The sequence below is a fragment of the Diachasma alloeum genome, unplaced genomic scaffold (genome assembly GCF_001412515.2).
Source record: "Diachasma alloeum isolate Michigan unplaced genomic scaffold, Dall2.0 Dall_scaffold_00269, whole genome shotgun sequence".
Classification (NCBI taxonomy): Eukaryota; Metazoa; Arthropoda; class Insecta; order Hymenoptera; family Braconidae; genus Diachasma; species Diachasma alloeum.
In genome coordinates, this window is record NW_021680408.1 from 487,765 (window position 1) to 514,145 (window position 26,381).

The 26,381-nt window shown below is 34.1% G+C and overlaps 2 protein-coding genes across 4 annotated transcripts in view; one reads left to right on the top strand and one right to left on the bottom strand.

Moving 5' to 3' along the window:
- Window positions 1-15,748, top strand: part of LOC107037694 (WD repeat domain phosphoinositide-interacting protein 2) — a 19,851-nt gene extending 4,103 nt beyond the window's left edge. Inside the window, exons 3-11 of one of the 3 annotated variants that reach the window (XM_015256362.1) lie at window positions 1,020-1,186; window positions 1,525-1,719; window positions 2,162-2,278; window positions 2,369-2,523; window positions 3,533-3,706; window positions 3,932-4,039; window positions 5,057-5,157; window positions 8,557-8,619; window positions 14,595-15,748. In XM_015256362.1, the coding sequence (XP_015111848.1) occupies window positions 1,020-1,186; window positions 1,525-1,719; window positions 2,162-2,278; window positions 2,369-2,523; window positions 3,533-3,706; window positions 3,932-4,039; window positions 5,057-5,157; window positions 8,557-8,619; window positions 14,595-14,710 (1,196 nt within the window). In that variant the 3' untranslated portion in view covers window positions 14,711-15,748. The remainder of the gene's footprint in view (window positions 1-1,019; window positions 1,187-1,524; window positions 1,720-2,161; window positions 2,279-2,368; window positions 2,524-3,532; window positions 3,707-3,931; window positions 4,040-5,056; window positions 5,158-8,556; window positions 8,620-14,594) is intronic. The other 2 variants (XM_015256363.1, XM_015256364.1) reach the window with 2 other exon arrangements.
- A 753-nt stretch (window positions 15,749-16,501) lies between these two features.
- LOC107037695 (transitional endoplasmic reticulum ATPase TER94) lies at window positions 16,502-25,060 on the bottom strand. Its single transcript, XM_015256366.1, has 5 exons — window positions 24,924-25,060; window positions 22,699-23,248; window positions 20,276-21,394; window positions 18,334-18,959; window positions 16,502-17,544 (listed from the first exon to the last, which is right to left on the bottom strand). Exons 1-5 carry the CDS (start codon window positions 24,938-24,940, stop codon window positions 17,454-17,456), a joined length of 2,403 nt encoding a protein of 800 aa, XP_015111852.1. The 5' UTR covers window positions 24,941-25,060; the 3' UTR covers window positions 16,502-17,453.
- Window positions 25,061-26,381: the final 1,321 nt, after the last annotated feature.

Consider the following 26,381-nt stretch of genomic DNA (forward strand, 5'->3'; position numbering starts at 1 on the left):
GAGCGAAGGAATTGTAATTGAAAAATGTAGAAGTTGAAAATCTTCAACGAAAAGGTCTCATAAATTTGAGAACATTTCAAGACAGATAAGAATTCTATCAGAAATGGGGACGCGGGAGGCAGAAAATGAATGATGAAAGAGAATGTCAAAACGGATAAACGGTAGAAGTCGTTGGAAAATTCGAATGAGAATTCTGATGTCAAAATAAAAAGCGGGAGAGGTCTTCGGAGAAAAATCAATGAGAATTATTTAACGTTGAATTCTCTCCATAGGACGTAACAAAATTTAGAAAAACATTTTTTGTGCAGTAATTGAATTGAAAAATAATCATGTGGAAGTCACATATGAAAAAATTCAGGGAAAAATTCGACATTCTCGCTAGAAAATTCAAGAAGATTTCTTTAAAAATTTTATTCGTTTACTTCCGGGTTCTCTCTGAAAATCCCGCCACCTTTCCACACAATTTTTCGATAAATATTTATTAGAAAAAAGTGGGTCAAGTTTTGTTTTTCTTCGTAACGAATTACCTTGAGATTTTTCTATAGAAATCCTTGGACATGAATTTCTCAATTTTTCTTTATATATTTCATTTTGTTTCTTATGGCGAAATCATATCTTAGAACTCTTATAGAAAATATCGCAGCAGTATCAGAATAGGAAGTTTTATTGACAAATCCATTGACTTTTTTCTCTTAAATATCTATTGAAAAATCGCCGGGCGAAATTATATAATTTCCCATAGAATTCCTGCAGGAAGCCAATGTTCTATCGAATGCATTACACTGATAGAAAAAATTATTTTTATTTTTTTATGAAAATCTCAAGAGATGATCACAATTTCAGGAGCCAGAAAAAATGTTGAAAATGTTAAAAAAGATTTACCATTCAAACGTTCAAGAACAGCGAAAAATTTCCCTCGCCACTTGTCTAAATTAATTAATTCGCGAGATGATCACGCATTTAGTAAATGTTTTTCATATTATTCTTCTTATCACTTAACTATTGATGTTGTCTTGCAGATTCCGAAGACATTTGCATTGTCGAGAGGCTGTTCAGCAGCAGCCTCATGGCGGTTGTTAACTACTCATCCCCAAGAAAGCTCAAAGTTTGTCATTTTAGGAAGGGAACGGAGATTTGCAACTACAGTTACTCAAACACAATTCTGGCTGTGAAACTTAATAGAGCGGTAAATTTATTGAATATTAATGTTATTGTATCCTTATCATAAAAAGTGGATATTGGAACAAATGGAGGGTGATGAAAGTTATCTCACTGGTAAATAACATTTTTCTTTGCGATTTACACTTGTAAATTCTCTCTGATTTATTCCACTCATTCTTGTTCAGTCACTAAAATCACAAAAATTCCATTCAGAAGCTAATTTATTACCAAAAATATTGTGACTTTGTTGTGACCAAAGCAATTTTTCCACTTGCATCTCAGCGTAATTAAGTACGCGATGACAGCTTTCAATTGTTTAAATTTTAGAGAATTTTATCAAAATATGATTCATTCTCGTTGCAGAGACTGGTAGTATGTCTCGAGGAATCCCTGTATATCCACAATATACGGGACATGAAGGTGTTACACACGATTCGGGATACGCCGCCTAACGTTGCAGGCCTCTGCATATTGTCGATAAACAGTGACAACTGTTATCTCGCCTATCCTGGATCCAACACCATTGGCGAAGTCCAGATATTCGATGCCATCAATTTGGTAAATTGATTCATTCCTCTGGAAATTTAATTATTCGAAAAGTGCGCCAGGATTTAGTAATACTGGAGCACTTGCCAAATTTCTCATCAGACCTTTTCATTCTGGAAATGTAGGGGAAATTTATTCTGTTCATTGAACTGACAAATCTTCGGGAAAGTGATCAAAGATTCTGATAAATATTGACAGTTAAGATAATATCTATTTGAGCACTCAAAAATTATGATTGATATGTAAATTCCGTAAAAGTGTCTGAAAATCTAGTGACTCTCCGGATGAAAAGGTCTATGTAAGTGAGAAGGGTTTATATTTAAGCTTGAAACAAATGAAAAGCCCCTAAATTACAAAGAAAAACATGAATCATATTTTATTTTTCACACGTAATCGTCCCCAATTGATGGAAAGATATTGATAAACTGTTGATTTGTCTGATTACTGTATATAGCAAGCAAAAACAATGATCCCAGCTCACGACAGTCCCCTGGCAGCGCTTGCATTCAGTCCAAATGGTACCAAAGTTGCAACGGCATCAGAAAAAGGCACTGTGATTAGAGTCTTTCAGGTAAGTACAGTCCAAGGCTTTTGAGAACAAAAACAGTCTGTCATTAAAACACCCGAGGAATTAATTGACCCATTGTTTATCCTCTTTAAGGTTCACGATGGAACTAAATTATTTGAATTTCGTCGAGGCGTCAAGCGATGCGTGTCAATCAGTAGTTTGGCATTCAGCATGGACTCGATGTTCTTGTGTTGCTCCAGTAATACAGAAACGGTACACATATTTAAACTGGAGGAGCCGAAGGAACCGTAAGAATTCTATGATTTTTTTAATTACTGTTATCATTTTTATAGACAAAAGACGATAAATCACTTGAATATTCCTTACAGATTGATTTAAAAAATACCTCGGAAGGTAATGGTTTCAGGGAAAAGCATCAGATCTTTTTCGTAGTGAGACAGTATTTTACGACAATAATTTTTTTATTCAATTCTTTGAATCTCTTGAAAACATAATCTGTGAAACAAATTAGACTTGATAAAAAAATCTGTTCGAATAATTTGGTAAATATTTTTGGAGCTTCGTAATTTTGAAAAAACAATGAACCGATAGTTTTTCAATTTCACTACAACTTATCTACTCAAAAATATGCTGAAACAATATATGACTTTGTTTTGGATTTGACGAAATTTTTATGTGAATTACTAAGAAAAAGAACTTGGAAAACATAAACAAAAATTATATAATATTTAATAATTTAAATATACTAATCGAAATTGTAAAATAATTAATCATCTAAATTTCCAATTGATGATGAATTCAATATTTAATTATATGGAACTGTAAATTATCTATGAAGTAAATAATACTACAGTTCTTATGAGGAATTTTCGATTGTCCAGATAACCGTCACTCTTCCCAACTAAAGTACTGATTAATAAATAATTCGGAATTTGAATATTGAAATTGATAGCTTCAGTAATTAAAATTTAAGAGTGATATTAACGAATTGACTACTTAATAATTTAACAGTGATTATAATTTATGGATTTGGCAATCCCTGGCAGACTTTCTTTCAAAAAGTCCTTCAATGATTTCTCCAAACCACTTAAAGATATTTGCAAAATAATCAACAAATTCATGTTGCATTTGAAGAAATTCAATTGAGAAATTCTTTCGTCAACATTTCTGAATCTGAGAAATTTCGAGATGTTCGAAGGATAAACTGACAGTACACTCTGTCCTCACGCCATTCCACTAATTACTTCAATTACAATTCAAGAAACGATTTCTTATGGATAACTGGAACTTTTTCAGGCCCAAACAGGCGCCTGAGGAGACCCAGAGCTGGATGGGTTACCTGACAAAGGCAGTGTCAGCCTCAGCAAATTATTTACCTTCACAAGTTACTGATGTATTCAATCAAGGCCGTGCATTCGCCAGTGTGCACCTGCCATTTCAAGGATTGAAAAACGTCTGTGCCATCACTATGTAAGTGTTTCCATCTGTTGCTCAATCGTTATAAATATTCCACATGGGTTTTCTCACTTTCATTTTATAACTCTTCGATTCATCATCGTTTCTATCTTATTCTTTCATTTTAGGCAGAAGCTCATATTTTTTAGACATATACTGGAATAACAGTTCCTCTCATTTTTTTTTTTGTAATGAAATTTTTTTAATGGAATTTTTTATTTCGCTACTACGAATGTTTAGAATACAAAAAGTCCTGAGGCTACTCGTGGCAAATGCAGATGGGTACCTCTACGTCTACAATTTGGATCCCAATGAGGGTGGCGACTGCACACTTCTGAAGCAGCACAGGTACCTTTGGAAATATTATTAGGACAGAAAGGGGTAAAATGAACCGTATTCAACCATCAAGTACTCGAGTTCGGCAAAATTAAATTTGACAACGTTCTTTTTCATTTTGATGAATCCCGATTTATTCCAATCCTATGATTTAATCAAGAGACATGGATGACTTAAGGTGGCTCATTTTTCCTCATATTTCCCTAGAAAATTGAATAAATTACGGATTGGAGCTGATCTTAATGAGGCGAATCGAATTCTTCTTCATAATCATGCAATCATTTCGAAAATGAATATTTTCTAAAGTCAATACGAGATCATATTTTCTGAAGAATTTAATCAGCTCCAATACAATTCTTTTCAAATCATTTTCACATTAAGGCCGCTCGATTATCTGTCGAACATTATCTAGAGTGCTTTTTTTGTTCAATTTCTATCTCGAAATTTCAACTAGATGCCCCGTCACTCAGAGACCCCCGAAAATGATCAATTTAGATGGAAAAAAAGTAAAAAAAAATTCGAAACATTTCGAAAGAGCGAAAAAAAACCTGAATTGAGTATAAAATATACTTGAATCAAGTATATTATAGTATTAATACGAATAATAATAATATTAATAATAATGAAATGTAATAATTATAAAACTGAAAAATCAATTATTTGAAATAATACTAATTCATTTCAGTAAAATATAATAATAGTTTTCAATTTCATACTTGAATCAAGTTTGTTAATACCTGAATCAGTACAATAATCAGTGGAGGAGATTGGCGTAAGTGATTAGTAATTAAAAACACTTTCAAAATGTTCAGATTTTTTAAAACTTTTTTTCAATCTAAATTCAGAATTTTCGTTTGTCTCCAAGTGCTGGATCATCGAATTGTAATTTCGAGATAAAAATCGAACAATAAAATCAATTGAGATAACTTTCGGAAGATAATGGAGGCGGGTCTTAACGATTAATAAAATGAGAAAAGTCGACTAATTTGGAGTTTTTCATGCATTCGGTTCATGTCCAACAAAAATCAGATTAGATGGAAAACAGGACGAAGTAGACTGCGCCAGTGTGTCAACCGCAGGTGAGACCACAGCCAACGTGACACCTGCAGCCCCCATAGTACAAAATCCAGGTAATAAATATCCTTGACAATTACGTCGATACAATTAATTTAATTGAAATTAGATTGCGAAGTAAGTTTGTGTCGCATGATCATGACAATGAGAATCAATGAAAATCTGTCATCAAACAAGAATTTTTGGCAACACCCAAGGAACCAATGAAATGTGCAAAAATAAATCACGAGTGTTTGCCATCACTTGGGAAGTGGTAAACCAATTTCAATCGAAATTTCACATTTATGCAATGCCGGAATTATTCAGAAAAAGAATGGTTTAGGAGAAATAATCGGAGAACTTTTTTTATGGGAAATATTTTTGCTTTGATAAAAGTCTTTTGAGATTTGATTTTCGAACCAAATTTCGGTCTGACTTATTTTTTTTTTTCAATCGGAAAATGTCTTCTTAGGAGAATGAATCCATAATTAGCAAAAAATTGACATTTCCATTCGATTGAACGAGTGACTTCAGAAGAAATGATCAAGACCCTCTTTTTTAACTGGTAAAATGTCATACAAAAGTGTTTTTGGACATCTTGTGCTCAAATAAATCATTACTAAAATTAATGCACAACAGGAGAATTCATCTCGATTTTTTTGTCCATTTTCCCCTTAAGAATAAGTGATTCTAGAGTGAAATGTCAGAAGACTGTTTTTGTAGCTAAAAAAATTTTCTGCATAGAATGTCTCCTAACATTTTCTTCAATAAGTCTAACTTTAAATAATTTTTTGACCAATTTTAATTTTTAAATGTTTTTTTGTTGATTCCCCATGTATCGCGAACACCGTTTTACTTTAGGAAGAAATGCCAATAGAATTTCGTTAGAAATTTCGTCAGTTACAAAAAATATTTTTTCCCAAAATCAGTCTATCATGGCGAATATCTAATTAAAAAAAAATTTGACAGACATCGCCCACTTCTTTGTTAATTGTCCATTCGTCTTTGAAAAAAGTCGCATTAATAAAACGCAAAAATAGAAATGTCAGAAGATCATTTTTGTAGCTGAAAAAATGTTCTACAAAGAATGTCTCCCAATATTTTCTTCAATAACTCTAACTTTGAATAATTTTGTGAACAATTTTCATTTTTAAATGATTTTTTTGTAGATTGCCGGTTTATCTCGAAGGCATTTTACTTTAGGAAGAAATATCAATCACGCATACGTCTTGGCACGTATCACTACCGCGATACTTGATATAATTTCGTCAGTTACAAAAAAAACGTCGTCATTTTCGGCAAAAATCAGTCTCTGTCAAGGCTAATGTCTAATTACCAAAAATTTGACAGACATCTCACACCTCTTCATTAATTGCCCGTTCGTCTCCAAAAAAGTCTCATGAATTGGAAACGTCAAAAGCCTTTTTCTTCCATGTTTCGATAAATTTCCTACAAAAAATGTAATCTCCCATTCTTTCTCAAAACTCGCAATCTGAATAATTTCGTCTTCAATAACAAACTGTGGAAAATCAACCCATTCTGCCTTGTTTTACCGCATGATTCCTGAATTCAGTAGCGAAGTGCTAAAACGGTACAGGTCAATTTTGACTATTGACCAGTTTTCAATCAATATCTCGGAATCTAAGGGAGATATCAGAATTGTTGTTATAACCTTTTCTATGAAGCCGATTGAGTGCTACAACAAATGTAATTACGAAAATTTCGCTATTTCCCTTAGATTTGGAAATATTCCTCAAAAACTCAACTGGGAGATAATTCGACTTATCTCCGTTTACCACTTCACTACTGAATTGTTATAGCTAAATATTCGCGTACACCATTGTCTACGTGATTTATCGCACGCATCGTTGGGGACTGGCGAGCGATACAATTAAAATAAGTGTCGTTCCCTCGTGTTAATGCCACACACGCACACAAGCAAATGAACGTTGATACGCTTGAAAAATTCCCAAGATTGTTCACATAGAAAAATTCAGGGGAACTTTTGTCGTATCACCAGTCATTCGCTACAAACATTCCTCCGAATTGAAGATGATAAAGATGATATTTCGATTTAAAAGCGGAAAAGTAACTGTAATGCATGAATAAACTACTCTCTTGAATTTGTTTGTAATTTCTCGGAAGAATTACACTTATTTACGAATAATTATCTTCACACATTTGCAAAATGTATGAGCATTTATCGAATTTAGTTTATACGTTACTTGCCGCCAGAAATAATGAATAGATAATTGTATTATTCTTTTGTTATTTTGCTAATTTAATTACGGTAGAAGAATTAAAATGGATTTTTTCGTCTTCATTGATGAAGAAAATCAAAGAATCTGTTTTTATTAGTTGCTTGCTCTCGTCAAATCGTAGGAATCGTAGGAGTCATTTTGGAGCGGAGTGGTAAAATGTAATAAGTAGAATTTTTAGTTTTTGGTAATTATGTGCTCAGCGTGGAGAAGAGTGATTTTAGAAGGAAATGTCGAAAGATTTTTTTAATAAAAAATTCTTTCAGCTGCAAAAAAGTTTTCTGACACGTCGCCTAAAACCACACGTCGTTTATATAATTGGAGAGAATTAACCTGTGAAATTATTCTATTAGACACTTTTTGGTAATGATTCATGGTCAAATGACAAATTTCGGTGGAAAATTTCTTCAAATTTCTGCTATAACTACTGAAATGTGGGGTATTTTGGGTATTTTTGTGGGGTATTTTTGGGCCTCATGACTAAATTTAATAGAAAACCCTAGACAATTCTATTGGATTTCTATTGAACTTTCTATTAGTTTTTGGTCCATTATATTGAATCGAATCAATAGAAAAACAGAAAATATTCTATAGACAAAGTTAATAGTGTTCCATTTTTCCATACAATTTATTCTATTCAGATATTTTCTGTAGCATTTCCTCGGCTGAAATAATCTAGTTTCTTTGAAAAGAAAAAAAAATAGAATGAAAAACACTTAGAAAATTTGACCCAGGGAAATTCTACAGAAAATATCTTAATAGAATAAGTTGTATAAAAAAATCGAATTCTATTTACTTTTTCTATAGAATATTTTTTGAAATGACATCTCTTCTCCATGTATAGACAATTCCACATCTACCAAAACATGGAGAATCGACTTATTACATTTATTCCACTGCCGCTGGATTCCACATAATTGAATTCCTCATCTACTTTATTTACCCATTACCCATGTGGGTGCGTGTGTGCGCTCTTCTACTCTCTCATCATCAAATTGTTTATTATTCTGTAAGAATATCAGAGAAAAGCATATGCTTCATTCTTTCGCTTCTTAACCCCCGCAATGAGACTGACTGATGAAAAAAAAAAAAGAATAATAAATGAATAAACAATCTCTGTCGTGGGGTAGTGGGAGCCGGAGACCTTTCTTTTTCATTAGTTTATGACCTCAACTTTTGATGTGATTTTTTATTTTTTCTTTTTATTATCCGCTGAAGCCTGCATAAATAGCTACGCGGGTGCGTTGCGCGGCCGCTCACCAGACTCCATGTCAGGTACTGGTATGTCCACTATTCAAATTCACCCCCGTATTCGCTCTCATCTCTAAAAAAAATTATATCAAGGCCCGGCTCCATTATCTGTCGAAAGTTATCTAGATTTATTTTTTTGTTCCATTTTTATCTGGAAATTTCGACTCGATACCCCGTCACTCCGACACTCAATCCGAAAATCATGAATTTGGATTGAAAAAAATTTAAGGAAATTTTGAATATTTTGAAAGAGTGTTTTTAATTAATATTGAGGCGATATGAACAATGTGTAATTAGTGTGGCAAATGGCGGCCGGTTAATGTCCACCATGGGGGGAGGAAAGACGAAATAATAAATCCTTTGGCACAGCGCAACCAAACGAACAGCTCTTTGAAAAATTTTGTAATATTTTAAAGAATTTTTTAATCACACTTTACCGATGAACTAATAATCACTTAGCGATCTCCTCAATTGAAAATTATACTGTCCATCAACTGTCACTTTTGTTGGAGGCGCAAAAGTAGGAACATAGGGAACTTGCATTTTTTTTCAATTTTCTAATCTCAAGTTCGGGACCTGAATAATTCATTTTTCATTCACAAACGTTCGAAATATTGTTCATTAATTAATAATTGTTAAAAGTTTTCAAACGCTTTGAAATGGCTAATGTCGTCATACAGACGGTCGGGTGCTGAACCAATCACAGAATGGCTCGAGCCGACCTAACCCAATCTTGAGGTGCGCCTGGGCCAATGGAGGACGACAGTTCCCCACTCTCTGCTTTTTCGACCAATGAAGCGGTACCTGACCGTCTTTTCGACGCCACGGCCGAAAAATTGCTCTCGAAAACGACAGATTTTTAATTAATTATCATAAGACATGTAGGCAATACCTCCATAATTTTCGACGTTTAGCTATCTATATGTTATCACGGACGAAAAAATTTCATAGAAAAACCTATCGAATTCGTTAGAAAATTCTATTGAATTTCTATTGAACTGTTCTATTAGTTTTTGGCCGATTCTATTGAAATGTTCAATAGAAAACATTCAGTAGAACAAGTCACTAGAATTCAAATTTTCTATATAACTTATTCTATTGAGATATTTTTTATAGAATTTCCTCGGCTCAAATTTTCCAAGTTTTTTCGTTTGATTTTCTTGATGAGAAGAGAAGAAAAATAGAATGAAAAAAACTTGGAAAATTTGAGTCGAGCAAATTCTATATAAAATATATGAAAAGAATAAGTTATATAGAAAAATCGAATTTTGTTGACTTCTTCTATTGAATGTTTTCTATTGAACATGTCAATAGAATCAGCCAAAAACTAATAGACAGTTTAATGGAAATTCAATAGAATTTTCAAACGAATTCAATAGGTTTTTCTATTAAATTTTTTTGTGCCTGATGAGGAATGATTGCACAGGGGAATGCTAAAGAACTGAGCTTCATGCGAGTTTCCTATTCCCGACAAAAGTGACAGCTGATCGCCAGTACAATTATCAATAGAGGAGATTGGCGTAAGTGATTAGTAATTCATTGTAAAAGTCGGATGAAAAAATTCTTAAAAATTACAGATTTTTAGTAGTGGTACTTGGTGATGTGCCAAGAGATTTATTATTTCGTCTTTCCTCTCCCCAATGTATGTAATTATACATTATTCGTATCTCCTCTATTGAAATCATTCTTTAATATTAATTAAAAACGCTCTTTCAAAATAAATTTAGAATTTGTGGGTGTCCCTGAATGACGGGGCATTGAGTCGAAATTTCCAGATAAAAATCGACCAAAAAAATCAATATAGATAACGTTCGGCAGATAATGGAGCCGGGCCTTAAACAATATAATTCGTCTCATTCGTAAAAGTTCATTCAACTTTTACACGAATCATTGATAATTTATCTGATAATAAATTATTAATTTTTTACCCCATTTTATTTATTAATTGTCAAAAAAATTGATTCAATTCTCGTCGAATTTCTTGTGAATTGACGCAAATGGATTTAATGATTATTTATTTTATTAACATTTAACCGCACACACACACGCGCGATTATTAATGTAGATTTTTTGACATCAAAATTTGTTATTGATGTCAAAAAGTATTTTGCGGGTTTCAAGGGGAGTAGCACAACTGTACAATCGGCCACTCAATGCTGTTGCCTCTGATGAGGGATCTAATCGTCATGTTATTTTTTTAATATTTTTATTTCAGTAGTGGGTATTGAGATATTCTGACGTGCGAGTTTACGTATAAAGTTAAATACGATCGGGAAATCTGTGGATCATGGTTTTTAATTAATGCATGATCGACACTAAATTAAAGCATGCACGTTGTCCAATTGAATTAACTTTGCGTTTATTTGTTTGTATTTTTGTTATTAACATGATTAATCATTTTCCTTAGTTAGTGAGGAAATTTGTAGGAATTCTCTGAGATTTCTTGTTTTTGAATTTTGTCCAGGACCATTTTTACCAGAATTAAATGTTCATTTGTCGACGTATATCATTTTTCTAAACATAAAATTATTTCAGTAGCGACGCGGTAAAGCGGTTTAAGTTGATTTTGATTATTGACCAGTTTTTAATAAATATCTCGAAATCTAAGGAAGATAGCAAAATTTTTGTCATAACATTTTTTGTAGCACTCAACTCGCTTTACAAAAAAGGTTATTATGACAAATTCGCTATCTTCCTTAGATTCGAAGATATTCCTCAAAAACTCAGCTAAGAGTGAAGAGCGATGATAGATGTCTAAAAACGAATAATTAGTGCAAAAAAATTGTTTATTATTCGTTTCATAACTCCACTATCATCACTGAGATAAAATGAGCGTCTAATGAGACATCTAAAAAATGATATCAAGAGAAAATTCAATTAAGAACAATAGAAAAATCTTGATCTCATTAGTTACTATTTGCACTAGTTTGCAATATTTCACAATGAAGATTAAAAAACTGCGAAATCTCAATATTCCTCAGAGTCTCCTCACAGTGACTGCTGTTTCATTCAACATAAATAACAATCACTTTGTTTTCATATTTTTCTATTTCTCACGTCTCAAAATACGCAATTCGAGACTATTTGACAGTGATGACGGAACTATCAGCGAAATAGATAAAAATAAAACAAAAAACCTTCATGTGTGGCATGCATGTACATAGCATGATGTTGAATAACTGTACTTGTCTCGTAGAACCATCGTAACTATTGTTTTTAGATTACAAAATACAACTACACTGCGAGAAAAAAATTGAAATTTCAGGGACAGTTATTATGAAGGAACGAAAAAGTATGAAAGTGGATTTTCAATGAAACCATAAATATTCAGCAGCAAATTGTGCTGAATTTTAAATTAATTGAAAATTCAGGAATATATTGGCTATAATTTCCCGTGTTTCCATCAATTTTCATGGAATTGTTTAACCGAAATTCACAATTTCCATTGACGTTTTCATCAAATTGTGAAATTCACAATTTTCATTGTTGTTTTCATCAAATTGTGAATTTTTGTGGCGGAATTCCTGGAGATTTGAGTGGGAATTATGCTGACTTTTAAATTGATTGAAAATTCAAGGATATATTGGCCATAATTTCCCTTTTTTCCATCAATTTTCATAGAATAATTGAACTGGAATTCATAATTTCCATTGATGTATTCATTAAATTGTGAAATTCACAATTTTTCTTGATATTGTCATCAAATTGTGAATTTTCTGGGACGGAATTCCTTGAGATTTCACTGGCAATTATGCTGAATTTTGAGTTAATTGAAAATTCAGGAATATATTGGCTATAATTTCCCATGTTTCCATCAATTTTCATAGAATAATTGAACTGGAATTCACAATTTCCATTAATGTTTTCCTCAAATTGTGAATTTTCTGTGACGGAATTCCTCGATCTTTTAGTGGCACTACCACTTGATAAAAATTTCCAAGAAGTGTACCGGAAGTTTCAGCCAAAAATTTTCAACAGTGTACCCCATATTTTTTGATTATGCAATTATCTCTGCAACTAGTGATTTCACAGCGAAATCTCAAAATACCTTTTTTGTCATAAAAAAAGCCTTGTGACAATTTCTCGTGAATAAGTTCGTCATTAAGACAATTTGATAATCACTCGGACGTAATATATAGGCTCGAATCATTCAACCCACTTAAATTGACGTAATTATTACAAAAAATAATTACTTTTGTAGATGTGTAGAGTCCGCAATGAAATTGTGGGGGCAGACAACTTCGAAAATTACATGAGCATTATTCCGTCATCACCTCAGGAATGAGTAGAAGTAGGAGGAACTGTGGAAAGATAAATATTGAAGCCAATTGAATGTTCTTAGAGAGATGTTGTGACGAAGGATGAAAATTATTATTTTTATTTTGAGCACCAGATAATTTTTTGCTCGGTAAATCAACAAAATTCACCAGCTATGAGAAAATGACTCTGGGCGGCAGGAGGGGGAGGAGGAGGAGACGATACTCCTGGGGCTCAAACCCATTCCAAAAACCCAGTGCACAAACGTCGATTTCAGAAATGAAATTATTGTATCCTTAATTTTAATTGTACATAGTTCGTTAAATTGCCCTTCAAATGATTCCAACCAATAACAAAATGTTGACAATTAATGGAGAATAACACGGAATTAGCTTTTACGGCGTCCTGCCGAGACCTCCTGATGAGTCCTCGTCCAATTACGGAATTTTTTACGAATTTTCTGAACATTCGAAGTTGAAATATTTTTTAATATTTGCAGTGTCTAAATTCAAGATATCTCCAATCGACAATTTTAGGATAATTTGGAAAAATCCTGAAATTACTCATTAGAGATGCTCTAAAAGTATTTTAAAATTTTTCACCCATGAGAATATTCTTCAAATTCAGACATTATTTCATGTATTGATACTGAAATAATTCATGCTTTCATCCTCTATAACTAGGTATGAACATGCTGAGTAGAAATAGACCAAATTTAAGTTGATTTTGAAGCTCATTTCGTGTGCTTTCATAAGATCGAATTGGCTGGAAATTGTATCGTTAATTTAGGAGATGAAAAAATTATAGACAATCCATCTTCTTAGAAAGTTGAAGATCACGATGGGTTTTCAAAGGATATCTCTGAATCGCACGAAAAAGGGCGTATTTTAAGGGAAGGTCACACCACTTTTCAAGTACCAGAAGTATTTGATAGAAAATTTCAATTTTGCTATAACATTGTTCGCGCCGCACTTTTTCCGTTTTTTCAAATTACACTGCAGGATAGCCTCAGAAAAATGTGAAAAAATTTGATATCTCATTTTGAGGTGTATAGAAACCCTATCAATGAAAATATCCGGAAAAAATATCGTCCGTAGTTGGATTTTTAAATTTTCATTGCGGAACTCCGGACTGGGTCCCAGAGCTTTTGATGTTTTTCAAAATGATTCGATGTTTTTCTGAAAATTCGCCTTTTCAGAAAAACATGGCAACTTTGAGTTTGAATATATAATTAAGGGTAACACTGAACATAAAAAATCGTACGGGACTTCTTCAAGTACACGATCTAAATCACTCTTGACTCATTCAGATTTTTCCTAGATCTTTCAAATACATCTTTATGTCGATTCATGTTGGTGTGAAGAATTGAGTAATTTTAAATTTCATACGATTGATTTTGCAAAAGGTCATGTGGAATATACAAAATCTCTTATACAAATTTTGCCGTCTCCCCCAGATTCAGAGATATTCAGAAAAAACTCACTCCCAAGTCCACTGAAAAAAAAATCCACTCCTCCTGTCTACCCATTCTGCCCCACTCTACCTCATGAGAACCATTAGACAATCGCAAATAATCACCCCCTCATCATCCCCGGAAAATAATCCCGAGACAATAACAATAGCCATCAAGCAAAACTAAATCATGCTCACACCGATTTTTTTCTCGTTAAAAATTGTGTGCGTAAAAAAATGAGTTACTCATTACTCCATAATTAAGCCATATTATTAACCATGATAATGGATTCTAGAGTCGGAAAAATACCACGAGATGATAGCAGCTACGGAGAGTCCACCGAAGGGAGGCGGGACCTTCCGATTGGACGATGACACTGAATTTCCACCAGTGACACAGAGGACGGATTGAAGAAATTAAAGCTTCGATAATATTTCGAAACATATCAAAGGCAAAACGAAAAAAAATGAGGGAATTATTGCAAGAGTTCAATCAAACAGATTGATCCGACGGAAATGCACGCGAAAAGTGAAACGAAAAGAGGAAAAAAATTATGAAAAAATAATTGAATGAAAGAGTGAACAGAACGATTAATATGAACGTACGTTTAATCTTATTCGGAGTAGGTATTTCCCTTTCAACTGGTTATTTTGACGTTTTTTTCTTATAATCAACGTCGCGCCTAATGAGGGACACTCTCCATGCTGAATAAAAGGCAAAAAAATGTATAAAAATGCAAAATGACAAAAAAATTGATAAGAGAATTAACTCAGACGTTTGTTGTCTATTTAATTTAAAAATACTTAGATGAATTATCATTAAAGAATCCGTGGAGTCACGATCGGTGCCAATTTGTTCGCAGATCCACGAGGATTTGATGATAACTAGCAACAACGACGCACTTTTTCTTTCTAGTATCATTTCAAGAATTATCACTTTGATGAATAAATCGAGTTTAATGATCTTTCATTTGTACAATGAATTCCCTTTTTTATGAATGAATGTGCATGTCTCATAGACGTGCACTCAAGGCAGGATTTATAATTCAAGAGAATAAATTTTTGAAATGAAATTCTGTCATTTTATGGTGATAAAAATAGGTGAAAAGTGTGATGGTTATGAACGAGGTGGTTTAATAGCCCTGGCCACAGTCAATAGATCCACGATACGTGTCCTTTCAACAGTTTTATACTAACGCGTCTTTGTTTAGTGAATGAAAAAAATGAATAAAAAAAATAAAACGACATAGTTTTACTTTTATAAAAATGAGAAAATAAAAAGAGACAAAAAGGACAAAAAAATTATGTGGATAAGTAAATAATTAATAATTAATGCGTAAATAATCCAATGTAAATACTATTACGAATGCTTGTGCATTGTCGTTAATTGCATATATTATAGACAAATCCAATGAATATACGTGAATATACGTGATTATGTGGTTGTTTTTTTTGTGGATATTCATCATTTACTTTCCATTCTCAATAATTTCTTCCCACTTTTTTTTAAGGTGATAGTTTTGGTTAAATTAAATGAGGGGCAGGATGATTTGTTGAGAAACTGAAGTGAAATGAACGAAAAATGAAAATAGGAGAGAAGAAAGTGAGGGGTGATTGTAACAAAATATATGGAATCCAATGACTAGAAAAAATTTTGTTCGTTGAATGATATTTGAGCATTTTTTTCTATTGTTTGAAATCCTTATCCAATATTTGTTGTTGAATCTCGGAGACTTTCACTTCATCTTGATTTTCCGAACAGTTCTTCGTCGTTTAAACTGTGACGGTTTAAATTTGTTTCTTTTCAGACTTTAAAAAACATTTGAAACGTATGGAAAAAAATTCATTGGAAAACAGAGAAATTGCGATTCTCTCAGTTCGTAATGTTTTTGGATTAATTATTTATAAACAATGAATCTTCCACACGAAAAAATTCTTTTTTTTCGAAATCGTAGAAAAATTATTTATATTCAGAATTTGAGCAGGATTGGATACCATTATTTATTTATGAGAAGGGAATCTTAAAAGAGAAAATTCTTTGCAACCAATGGCTTATGCCATTCAGTAAAAGAATTTTTTTTTCGAAAATTCAATTTGCGGAAGAGCATTCTCGACGAATTCCACATTTTGCACATAAAATTAAAGTCATCAAATTAATTAATTAGTCTGAATGTCTTCAAAATGTAAAAAAGGCAAAACTGAATGTCTTCAACCAAATTGGCACAACCAAAAGGTATTTATTTCACTCAATCAATGCATAGCCTCACTGTTTTTTCCATTTCTGTTTATTTCATTTATTTATCTGTTATTATTTTATCCTTAACGCAGTATGAATTATGTAGTGAAAGGAAAAACGTAATGAGTGGAATTTTCCACATTTGTTAATTCTGTAGTCATCTCAGACCGAGATATTCCAGGGGAAAATGTCAGAAGTTTGTTTGAAAGTGAAGAAATTTGCAAGAGATATCTCCCGATATTTTTTTCTTGAATCATTCGTTATCGAGATCACTTCAGATTCAACAAAATATGAAGATTCAACTCATTCTGTTACGTTTTAATATCTTTACTCCTGAATTATCGACAATTCTTTTTTCAAACCTACTTGTGACGATTTTTTTTCGTGAAAAAAGTTGACAGTGTAACGACATAACAAAAGGGTCTGTCATAGAATAATCTGGGGTAGCAATGTTCGAAATATTTTCATTTTTTCATTGAAATGGAATGCGAGATGAGGTTTCAGGGGCATATAAAAATTTTATAATTCACTCAATCATAAATTCGGTATAAAAACACGACAAACTAATATTTATTTCATTTTTAAAAAATGATTTTATTGAATTCTTATTTATTTATTTCATTCATATTTTCTTTAATTACTTAATGAGTTATCTGGGCCCAGATTATATTTATGATCTCTGAGATGAGAAGTGATAAGGGACGTTTATTCTTCGATCCAATTAATAATGAAGGAGACCACAATCAATTGTCACTTTTCATCTCGTATTTTATATTTATTTATGAGTAATCATAGCCCTAGAAATCGTGACAGGTGTAAAAACTTACACGTGAAAAAAGAGGGGGAGGTAAACAATGAGGATACAGACAGGCCCTTTTGTGGTGCGTTTCACTACAATGAACATTACAGTTACGAAAACTTAACTATAGAGATCATCGTCACCATCGTCTTGGAAGGTTTGATCACCCTGCGTTGAATCTTGTGGACCACCACCAGCATTTTGGGGGAATCTGAAACATTATCAACAAATTATGACCAATAAATTTTCTCCTTGAATCGTTAGTTTTAACAATAGAAAAATCAATATTAAAATTAGTTTTATTGAAAGCGTTGGAAATAAAATCAACGACATTACTCGTTGATTACAAAAATTTTGAGGAATTAAATGGAATGTTTGAAGTCAATCATTTTATATTTAGATCCAAGAACACTAATTTCTAAGAGGAATGCAAGATTCAAGAGTAAACTATTAAGATGGGATAAATAAGCTAAACTTGAAGATAAGTCGTTAATAAATGTTTTTGATCTAAAAAGGAAGAAAGAGAAAGAGAGAACTCAAAAAATTTATGAAATTTATCTATTCCCTTGAAATTTTGTCTCACGCAACCCTTGACATTTTGGCTGAAAACCATACATTAAAATAAACAATATTAAGAAACATTTTCAATTGGTTTATACTACCAATTCTTCTTTGGTGGCAGAGAAAATTCAGTAGAAGTTTCAAACTGAGTCAGAATTTCATTCACGATAAAACTAAAAAACAAGATAACATATGACCTCTGGCCAAAAAAATCTGACACTTCTGACTTTCGTGTGTTCGTTTTGGTCCCAAAAAAACACTTTCGATTGATCTTCAACATAATTCTTCTTCATTCAACGTTGGAACTTGTGAATGAAGGAAAAATATGCATAATAAGAACAAGAATGGATAAAATTAACTTAATCTAATTGTGAATACGAAAATGGAAAGAAAATAACATAAAATAGTGTAAATTAATCACAAATGCACAAATAATCACCTGAAGTTGGTGCCAAAGCCTCGTGACTGCTGTAGCGTCTGTGCAAACATCTCGTATTTCCTGATATCATTATCCGACACTGAGCGACGAGCGAACCTCATGGCCTCCTCGAAGTGAGCCCTCGTAATCTCCGGAACTGGATCGTCATCATCAGTGTCCATGGACACCGATGGATTATTCATGCGTTCCTTTTCCCTACGAATCTCAGTCTCGATGCACTGTCTAATGGCTAATTTACAGGCACGTTGACAGATCTCAGTCAAATCAGCACCCGAGAATCCGTGTGTCACTTTAGCAATGTATGTCAGATCAACGTCTTTAGCTACTGGCGATTTGCGTAGATTGGCCTTGAAGATAGCTTCGCGTGACTTCTCGTCGGGCAGTGGAATATATATGAGTTGATCGAGACGACCTGGTCGAAGGATTGCTGGATCAATGATGTCTGGACGATTCGTTGCACCGATGATAAACACGTTTTTCTTAGCTCCCATTCCGTCCATTTCCGTAAGAATTTGATTGATAACACGATCAGCTGAACCACCACCGTCACCCACTGATCCACCACGAGATTTTGCGATCGAATCCAACTCGTCGAAGAAGAGAACACAGGGGGCTGCCGATCTTGCCTAGGACGGGATAATAATTGGTTCAATTGTTGAGGAATAATCACATCTTGTTAATCGACACACTTTTTTCTTTCTGATGATGTTAGATTGGGTTGTTGTTCAATAAAATTATGAAATAGGAAAAATCAATGAAAAATCGTAGATACGGAGTTTTTTGTTTTGAAAAATCATGAAAAATTAGGGAGTTATATGCTTCCACCAATACAAAACAATTCATCCTCTTGAGTTTTAGATAATTCAGTGAAGGATAATGCTGGGAGAATATGTAACGAAATTTTTTGCATCAGTTGCAGAAAAAAAAACCTCAATATTTTTCTCTTCGTGACTTTTTTCAGATAATCAAATTGGATCTAAATAACTCGTCCTATCTCACTAAAAGATGATAATAGAAAAAAATGTGCCAAATCTTTTGAGGTAAAGCCATCCATTCCATCTGCTGCAAGAAAATTTCTTGAAATTTTCTCTCAATCAAAACTACTTTTTCTCGAGATAATGAGCAAATAAAAACTACTATCATATTATAATAAACCAGGGGTGGCCATCAATCTTTCGATTCTTCAAAATAGTAAAATAATTGATAATCTAAATTTCCACTTGATGATGAGTTAATATTTTATAATATGGAACTGTAAATTTTTCTATTAAGTAAATAATACTAAATTTCTTATAAGGGATTTCCGATTATCCAAATAATCGTCAATCTTCCTAAATAAATTACTCATTAATAAATAATTGGGAATTTGAATATTTAAATTGGTAATTAGTCGAATAATTAAAATTTGAGATTGATATTAACTAATTGACTACATTAATATTCAAATTCCTCCTATTCCTCCAGGCAATTTCGCGATTTTCAACAATTCATTACTCGACAATTTAATTTAATTTGTTTTGACTACTTAACAATTCAGTACTGAACTGGTAAACTGGTATAAGTCGATTTTGACTATTGCTCAGTTTTCAATGAATACCTCAAAATCTAAGGGAAATAGCAAAATTTTTGTCATAACCTTTTTTGTAGAGAAAATTGAGAGCTACAAAAAAGAAAAAAATTACAGCAGTTTCGCTATGTCCCGTAGATTCCGAGATATTCATTGAAAACTGGCCAATAGTCAAAATCGACTTATACCGGTTTACCACTTCGCTACTGAATTTAACGGTAACTATAATTTATGGATATGGCTATCCCTGCAGTAAACTCAAATTTCTTCTAAAATCTGAAGAAATATTTTCCCTTAGAATCTAATCCCCTACAGAGAACCTATCCAGAACAAACAAATGCCCCAAAAAAAATATGAGAATAATCTTCAACCCACCTTATCGAAGACATCCCTGACATTAGCCTCAGACTCTCCGAACCACATAGTGAGCAATTCAGGTCCCTTAACCGAGATGAAATTCGCCTGGCACTCATTAGCAATGGCCTTGGCCAGCAGTGTCTTACCGCAGCCAGGAGGTCCGTAGAACAGTACACCCCTGGACGGTTGCATTCCGAACTTCAAGAACTTGTCAGGATGCTCGACAGGATACTGCACAAGCTCCTGCAGTTCCTTCTTGACATTCTGCAATCCTCCAACATCGTCCCAGGAGACAGTTGGCACTTCGACGATGGTCTCCCGCAGAGCACTGGGGCTGCTCTTAGCCATGGCATACTTGAAGTTGTCCATGGTAACAGCGAGTGAAGCCAGCACTTCAGCGTCGATCTGATCATCCTCGAGATCAATGAGATCCATCTTCTCTCGAATTTGTTGGAGTGCAGCTTCTGAGCAGAGAGAGGCAAGATCAGCCCCCACGTGGCCATGGCTCTCAGCAGCGATCTGTTCCAGTTCAACGTCCTCAGCAAGTTTCATGTTCTTGGTGTGAATACGAAGAATCTCCAGGCGTCCAGTGGCATCTGGAATTCCAATGTCAATTTCTCTGTCGAAACGACCGAATCTTCGAAGGGCTCCATCGATGCTGTTCGGTCTGTTGGTGGCAGCCATGACAATAACGTGAGAACTCTGCTTCATGCCGTCCATGAGGGTCAGCAATTGGGACACAATACGCCTCTCGACTTCACCGTGAGTTTTCTCACGTTTTGGGGCTATTGCGTCGAGCTCGTCGATGAAAATTATAGCTGGGGAGTTCTTCTCAGCCTCTTCGAAGGCCTTGCGAAGATTAGACTCCGACTCACCAGCGAGCTTTGACATGATCTCGGGACCGTTTATGAGGAAGAAGAAGGCACCGGTCTCGTTGGCAACAGCACGAGCGATCAACGTCTTTCCGGTTCCTGGGGGTCCGTACAGGAGAATACCACGCGGGGGCTTCACTCCGATCGCTTTGAACAGGGATGGGTGGCGCAGGGGGAGCTCTACCATCTCTTTTATCTGGGCAAGCTGCTTGCGGACACCTCCGATGTCGTCGTAGCCAACTGCGTTCAGGGCTTCTTCCTCTTCCTGGGGGAGATTTACGAACATGGGTTAGGCGTAAGGTGATTTTTCACATTTTGTTGATTGAGTTATTGTGGTGATGAGGGGTTATGGGAGAAAATTTTGAGACATTTTTTTCCATTTCAACTACGACAGGCCAACTGATCTCATTTAAATTAGGACATTTTCAATAATTAGCCAAAACTTTTCAATTTTTACTATTATTTTTTGACGCGTTAATAATTAATGTGATATAAAGAAGATTTTTTCCCTCAATTAATAATTGGAAAAAATTAATCATTTAATAACAATTTAATGTCAATACCTTTTTTGATAATTTAATTTGAATTTAAAAATTGAATTGTAATTGACTTATGTTTTTCTATATTTCGATTAGTGTTTGGACGGAGAAGTCAATAAATAATGCAGAACAAAAAAAGAATTATTGCTCCAATTAATAACTTGAGGACACCCAAGTTCTTTAACTATTTTTAAAAAAGCGATTTCATGCTTAAGAAAACTAAGTTTCCGAAAGTTTAAACAATTTCCATTATTTTTTTATAAACAATGAATATTTTTAAAAAATAATAATTCTGTACGAAATTTAATTTGAATGATGTTGAATATCCCCTATTTTTTCAATTTTTTAAATGCAATCTAATTGATATATTTGATTGAAAATGATTGAATCTATAAAGTGGCCTGTACCAAACTGTAAAAGATACTTGTATATCCTTAATGCACATATAAATGGAAATCACCAATTTTTTAACACACAAATATTCTGTTTGATCATTCACGTTTGAAGAAATTTCGGGGTAAATTTTCTAAGAATATCATTTATCTATAGTATATTGATTCAAGTTTTAGTAGTCAGGGATTAGAACAATCATCAATTTCAAAATAAGTTGAATTTAGCACATGTTAACTGATAATAATTACCCAACAATTTCCAATTAACCATCAACAGAATATTCAAATTCCGAAATAATCTATCAACAGTAATCGTGTCAGATGATTGACCATTGCATGTCTAATCGAAAAATCCTTTTATGAAATTTAGAATTATTAACTCAATAATTAACAGAAAATGTAAATTATGAATTATTTTCAATTCATATTCAAATTCATATTCATTCATATTCAATTTCAATTCCAATTACGATAAAAAAACCATAAAAACAGGAAGGTGCAAATTTTAATAGTATCACAAAATATTACAAGTGTAATGATTGTCGACCAATCGCTGTTAATAGTTGAAGTGTCGCAGTTGAAAAATTTTGTAGTCGAAAAGACATGGATTCCTCCCCTGTTCTCTCCCTGATACTCACCTCTCGTTTAATAGGATCTCCCTCGCAATGAATAACAGTATCAGGGGCAACTATGCAGTAAGGGCCAGGATCAGTCTGCACAACTTTGAACTCCACAGCTCGCATACCCCCGCGAACAATGAAGTTATCGTCCTTATGAATGGGACGATAAGCCTCCAGGAAGTAAGGCTTCAAGTAAACCTCGAACAAATTACCAGTGAGACCCTCAACAGTATCATCCATGGGCAGCACGTGAATGCGTTTTCCATACTTGACATCGGGACATGCCTGAACAGAAACAACGTCGCTCAAACGAACACGAAGATTGTTCCTGACAACTCGGTTCATTCGTATTTTTTCATTTGGACATGTCTCGTCAGATAGTACGATGCAGACAGTCTCTTTGCGTCTCTTTCCTTTGAGGAGGACTGTGTCACCACGGAAAAGCTGCAGCTCGTCCATCTTGGCCTGTGACAGGGCAACAACTGAGTTGTCATCGTTGACAGCCTCCTCCACGAGGAGCCTATTGGGTTTGTCCTTTTTTCGAAGGATTGCTGTTGCCAAATCACCACTGCAAATTCATGAAATGGAATTACAGTATTGTGAAATTTTGTCTATGGTAAATAGGCCAATTGCTGGATGTTAAGGGAAATTCGAGTTTCCAGAATGTTTTAATTGGCAGAAAAAAATTATTTGAAATGAAAATAACAAAACGAAGAATAATTAAATTGAAAAATAGTTGAACGCAACCGAAACCCCTAATTTCTAGACGACTGGGCCATATTTTTATTTATTTATTAAATGTCGATCAATAGAGAAAATGATTGATCACACTATTATAGGGCGAACAGGCCAATTGCTGGACCTTTAAGGAAAATTCGAGTTTCATAGTAGGATCTAAAATAAGAGAATCACCCAAATGGGGATATGATGGCTTTCAATCTTCAAGAATGTTTTAATTGGCGGAAAAAAATTATTTGAAATGAAAATAACAAAACGAAGAATAATTAAATTGAAAAATAGTTGAATGCAACCGAAACGCCTAATTTCTGAACGACTGGGCCATATTTTTTTTTAATTTATCAAATATCGATCAATAGAAAAAATAATTGATCACATTATTATAGGACGAACAGGCCCATTGCTGGACGGTTAAGGAAAATTCGAGTTTCGTGGTAGGATCTGAATTAAAAGAATCACCCAAATGGGGATATGATGGCTTCCACACCTTCAAGAATGTTTTAATTGGCAGAAAAAAATTATTTGAAGTGAAAATAACAGAACGAAGAATTATTAAATAAAGAAATAGTTGAATGCAGCCGAATCCACTAATTTCTGGACGACTGGGCCATGTTTTCATTTATTTATTAAATGTCGATCAATAGGAAAAGTAATTGATCACATGATTATACACGAGTAATATTACTGAAAGATGAAATAATCAGTACAATGTTCATTTTATTATTTATCCAAATATTCAATGCAAGTTGAGATCGTCCAGAAACTAACCCCGTCCAGAAATTGGCCTGTTTACCCTCCTTTTCATGCCGAATTTCATCAGCTTTAGAAAATATCCTTCCCCATTTTCCCCTAAAATCACTCGTTCACAATATAAAACCGAGAACCATTCCTGAAATTTAACAGAGGGGAATGAATTCTAATTATCTGCCCCATTTGTTTGTTTCCTGTTCTGAAAAATACACAAAAGCCCACGAAAAAGTCGAGGTCTTCCAGCCCCTCATGAACTTATTCCTCAACAAAAAAAAAAGGCGAGAGAAGATACTAATGTCAATTGAAGATTCACTCCAGAGTTTTTTATTTTATTCATATCATGTCAGCTGTGAAAATTCCTTTGTCATGGTTTAGTACTGCTGAGGAGGCAGAAACGGCCATGATCGGTACTCCAAGTGAAACGATGAGTAAATGACCCCAAATTTGACAAGACGATCGGTCGCCCCTGGCAACAATCCCCAATGTTTACTCAAAAAATTATTAAGATTTTTTTTCCCAATCGTTTAGTCATATTTTTCGTCTTTGAATAATTTTTCTGCGAAAGTTTGTGAAAAATCCTCAGAGTCGACATGATGACAAGGTAGAATTGAGGGGGTAGAGCGCCTATGTAGCGTTGAAAACGTCCTACGTGCACGAATCACATTCGCCGGGGAATCTCACAGGGGAAAATGCCGAAAATCATTGCAGGTACAATGAAATTAATGATTCAATATGATAATCAGGGAATAACTTACCTCTTCTGATCACCCATGACTATTATCGGTGGTTTTCAAATGTACAAATCTAGTTTATTAAAGACTCAACGTGATTCACGATCAACATGCACAGTTTACTAGAGCTGTTCTTAGAGTCCCAACGTCACAAGCTGAAGGCTGGCTTCTAAACAGTCATGGCATAAGGCAGTGTTGCCATGTCGCTGATGTGGCGCAATGTGGCTGCTTCCAATTGGATTCGGGGGAGTTTTCATGATGAGCGACAGAGCTTTTTTGAATTGTTGCAATTAGAGCAGGGGAGCGATTTTGCTCGTTTTATGTCCACATAAAATCATAAATTTCTATCAATCCTAGTTGAGTATTCCGAATCCAGGACTGTCATTGGTTGAAATTTACGATTTTATGTCGACATAAAACGAGCAAAATTGCTCCCCAGGGAACAGTAATGCCATGAGACGAGACAAGACGAGAAACTGCATCTTCTCGTCTCGTCTCGTTGTCAGGAAACTATTCTCTCGTCTCATTGCGTATCGAAATTAGAGAGCAATTTATTCTCTCGTCTCGTCGAGAATTGAGAGATTCTCTCGTCTCGTCTGTATAATCCAATTTGCACGGAAAAAAATTCACAGAGGGGCAGAGGGGAAGGCTTTCTCGACTCTCGTCTCGCCTCTCGTTTTTCTCGTTTTTTTTAAAATAATTTTTTAATAATTTAATGTTATTTATATAAATTTTAATAAATTGGGTGGTGCCAGATGGTATGACCGTATCTAACTCCACATAACTAACTCCACATGCACTGGGTTCGTTTTCCGGCGATGAAAAAATCTTTCATCACCGGGACTCGAACCTGCGCTACTGGGATGCTTTGGTTTATAGGACCAGCACGCTGACGACGAGCCCAAAGACGTCCTCCATAAGAAATTTAGTATTATTTTTACTTAATAGAAAATTACTGTTCCATATTATTCAATAAAAAATGTTTTTGTTCTTTCCAAATCGGGTTTTTACGATTTGCTCCTTTCCCACCCCCCAACCCCTTGCCCAGCTAAGAATTTATCGCCAAATTTCTGGATATTTACCGGTCTTGCAGGGGACTTTTAGGTGGCGTCCGTAAAAATTGTTCCCTGGGTGTACCGTATTTGCCGAGGGCCAAGGAAAAGCCTCACTTGAGGGAAAAACTTGAATTAGAGCGTTAACAAATCATTTGTTGCTGAACTGAATGGAATGCTATGTAAAGAACTTTCTTATGCATTATGGCTATTTGTTTTGTTTTATTTTATTATTTTACATATGAACTCATAATTGTAACGGTTGATGAAAAATTCTACATCGTTTCCAATTAAAATTAGAGAATGTAAAAATTGGACGATTCCAATGGTTCCATTCGGAAGCAAAAATCAGGAAATATTCCTATTGCTTCGAATGTCCCGCATTTCTCGCCGTCGCTCCATGCAAAGCCGCCCTTTTTTCTCCCTCAGT

Excerpts from the sequence above, each read along its gene's own strand:
- LOC107037695 (XM_015256366.1), bottom strand. Across the intron at positions 21,395-22,698 it reads GAGATCCTATTAAACGAGAG|GAAGAGGAAGAAGCCCTGAA; the intron begins GTGAGTATCAGG and ends AATCTCCCCCAG. Across the intron at positions 18,960-20,275 it reads TCAGGGATGTCTTCGATAAG|GCAAGATCGGCAGCCCCCTG; the intron begins GTGGGTTGAAGA and ends ATCCCGTCCTAG.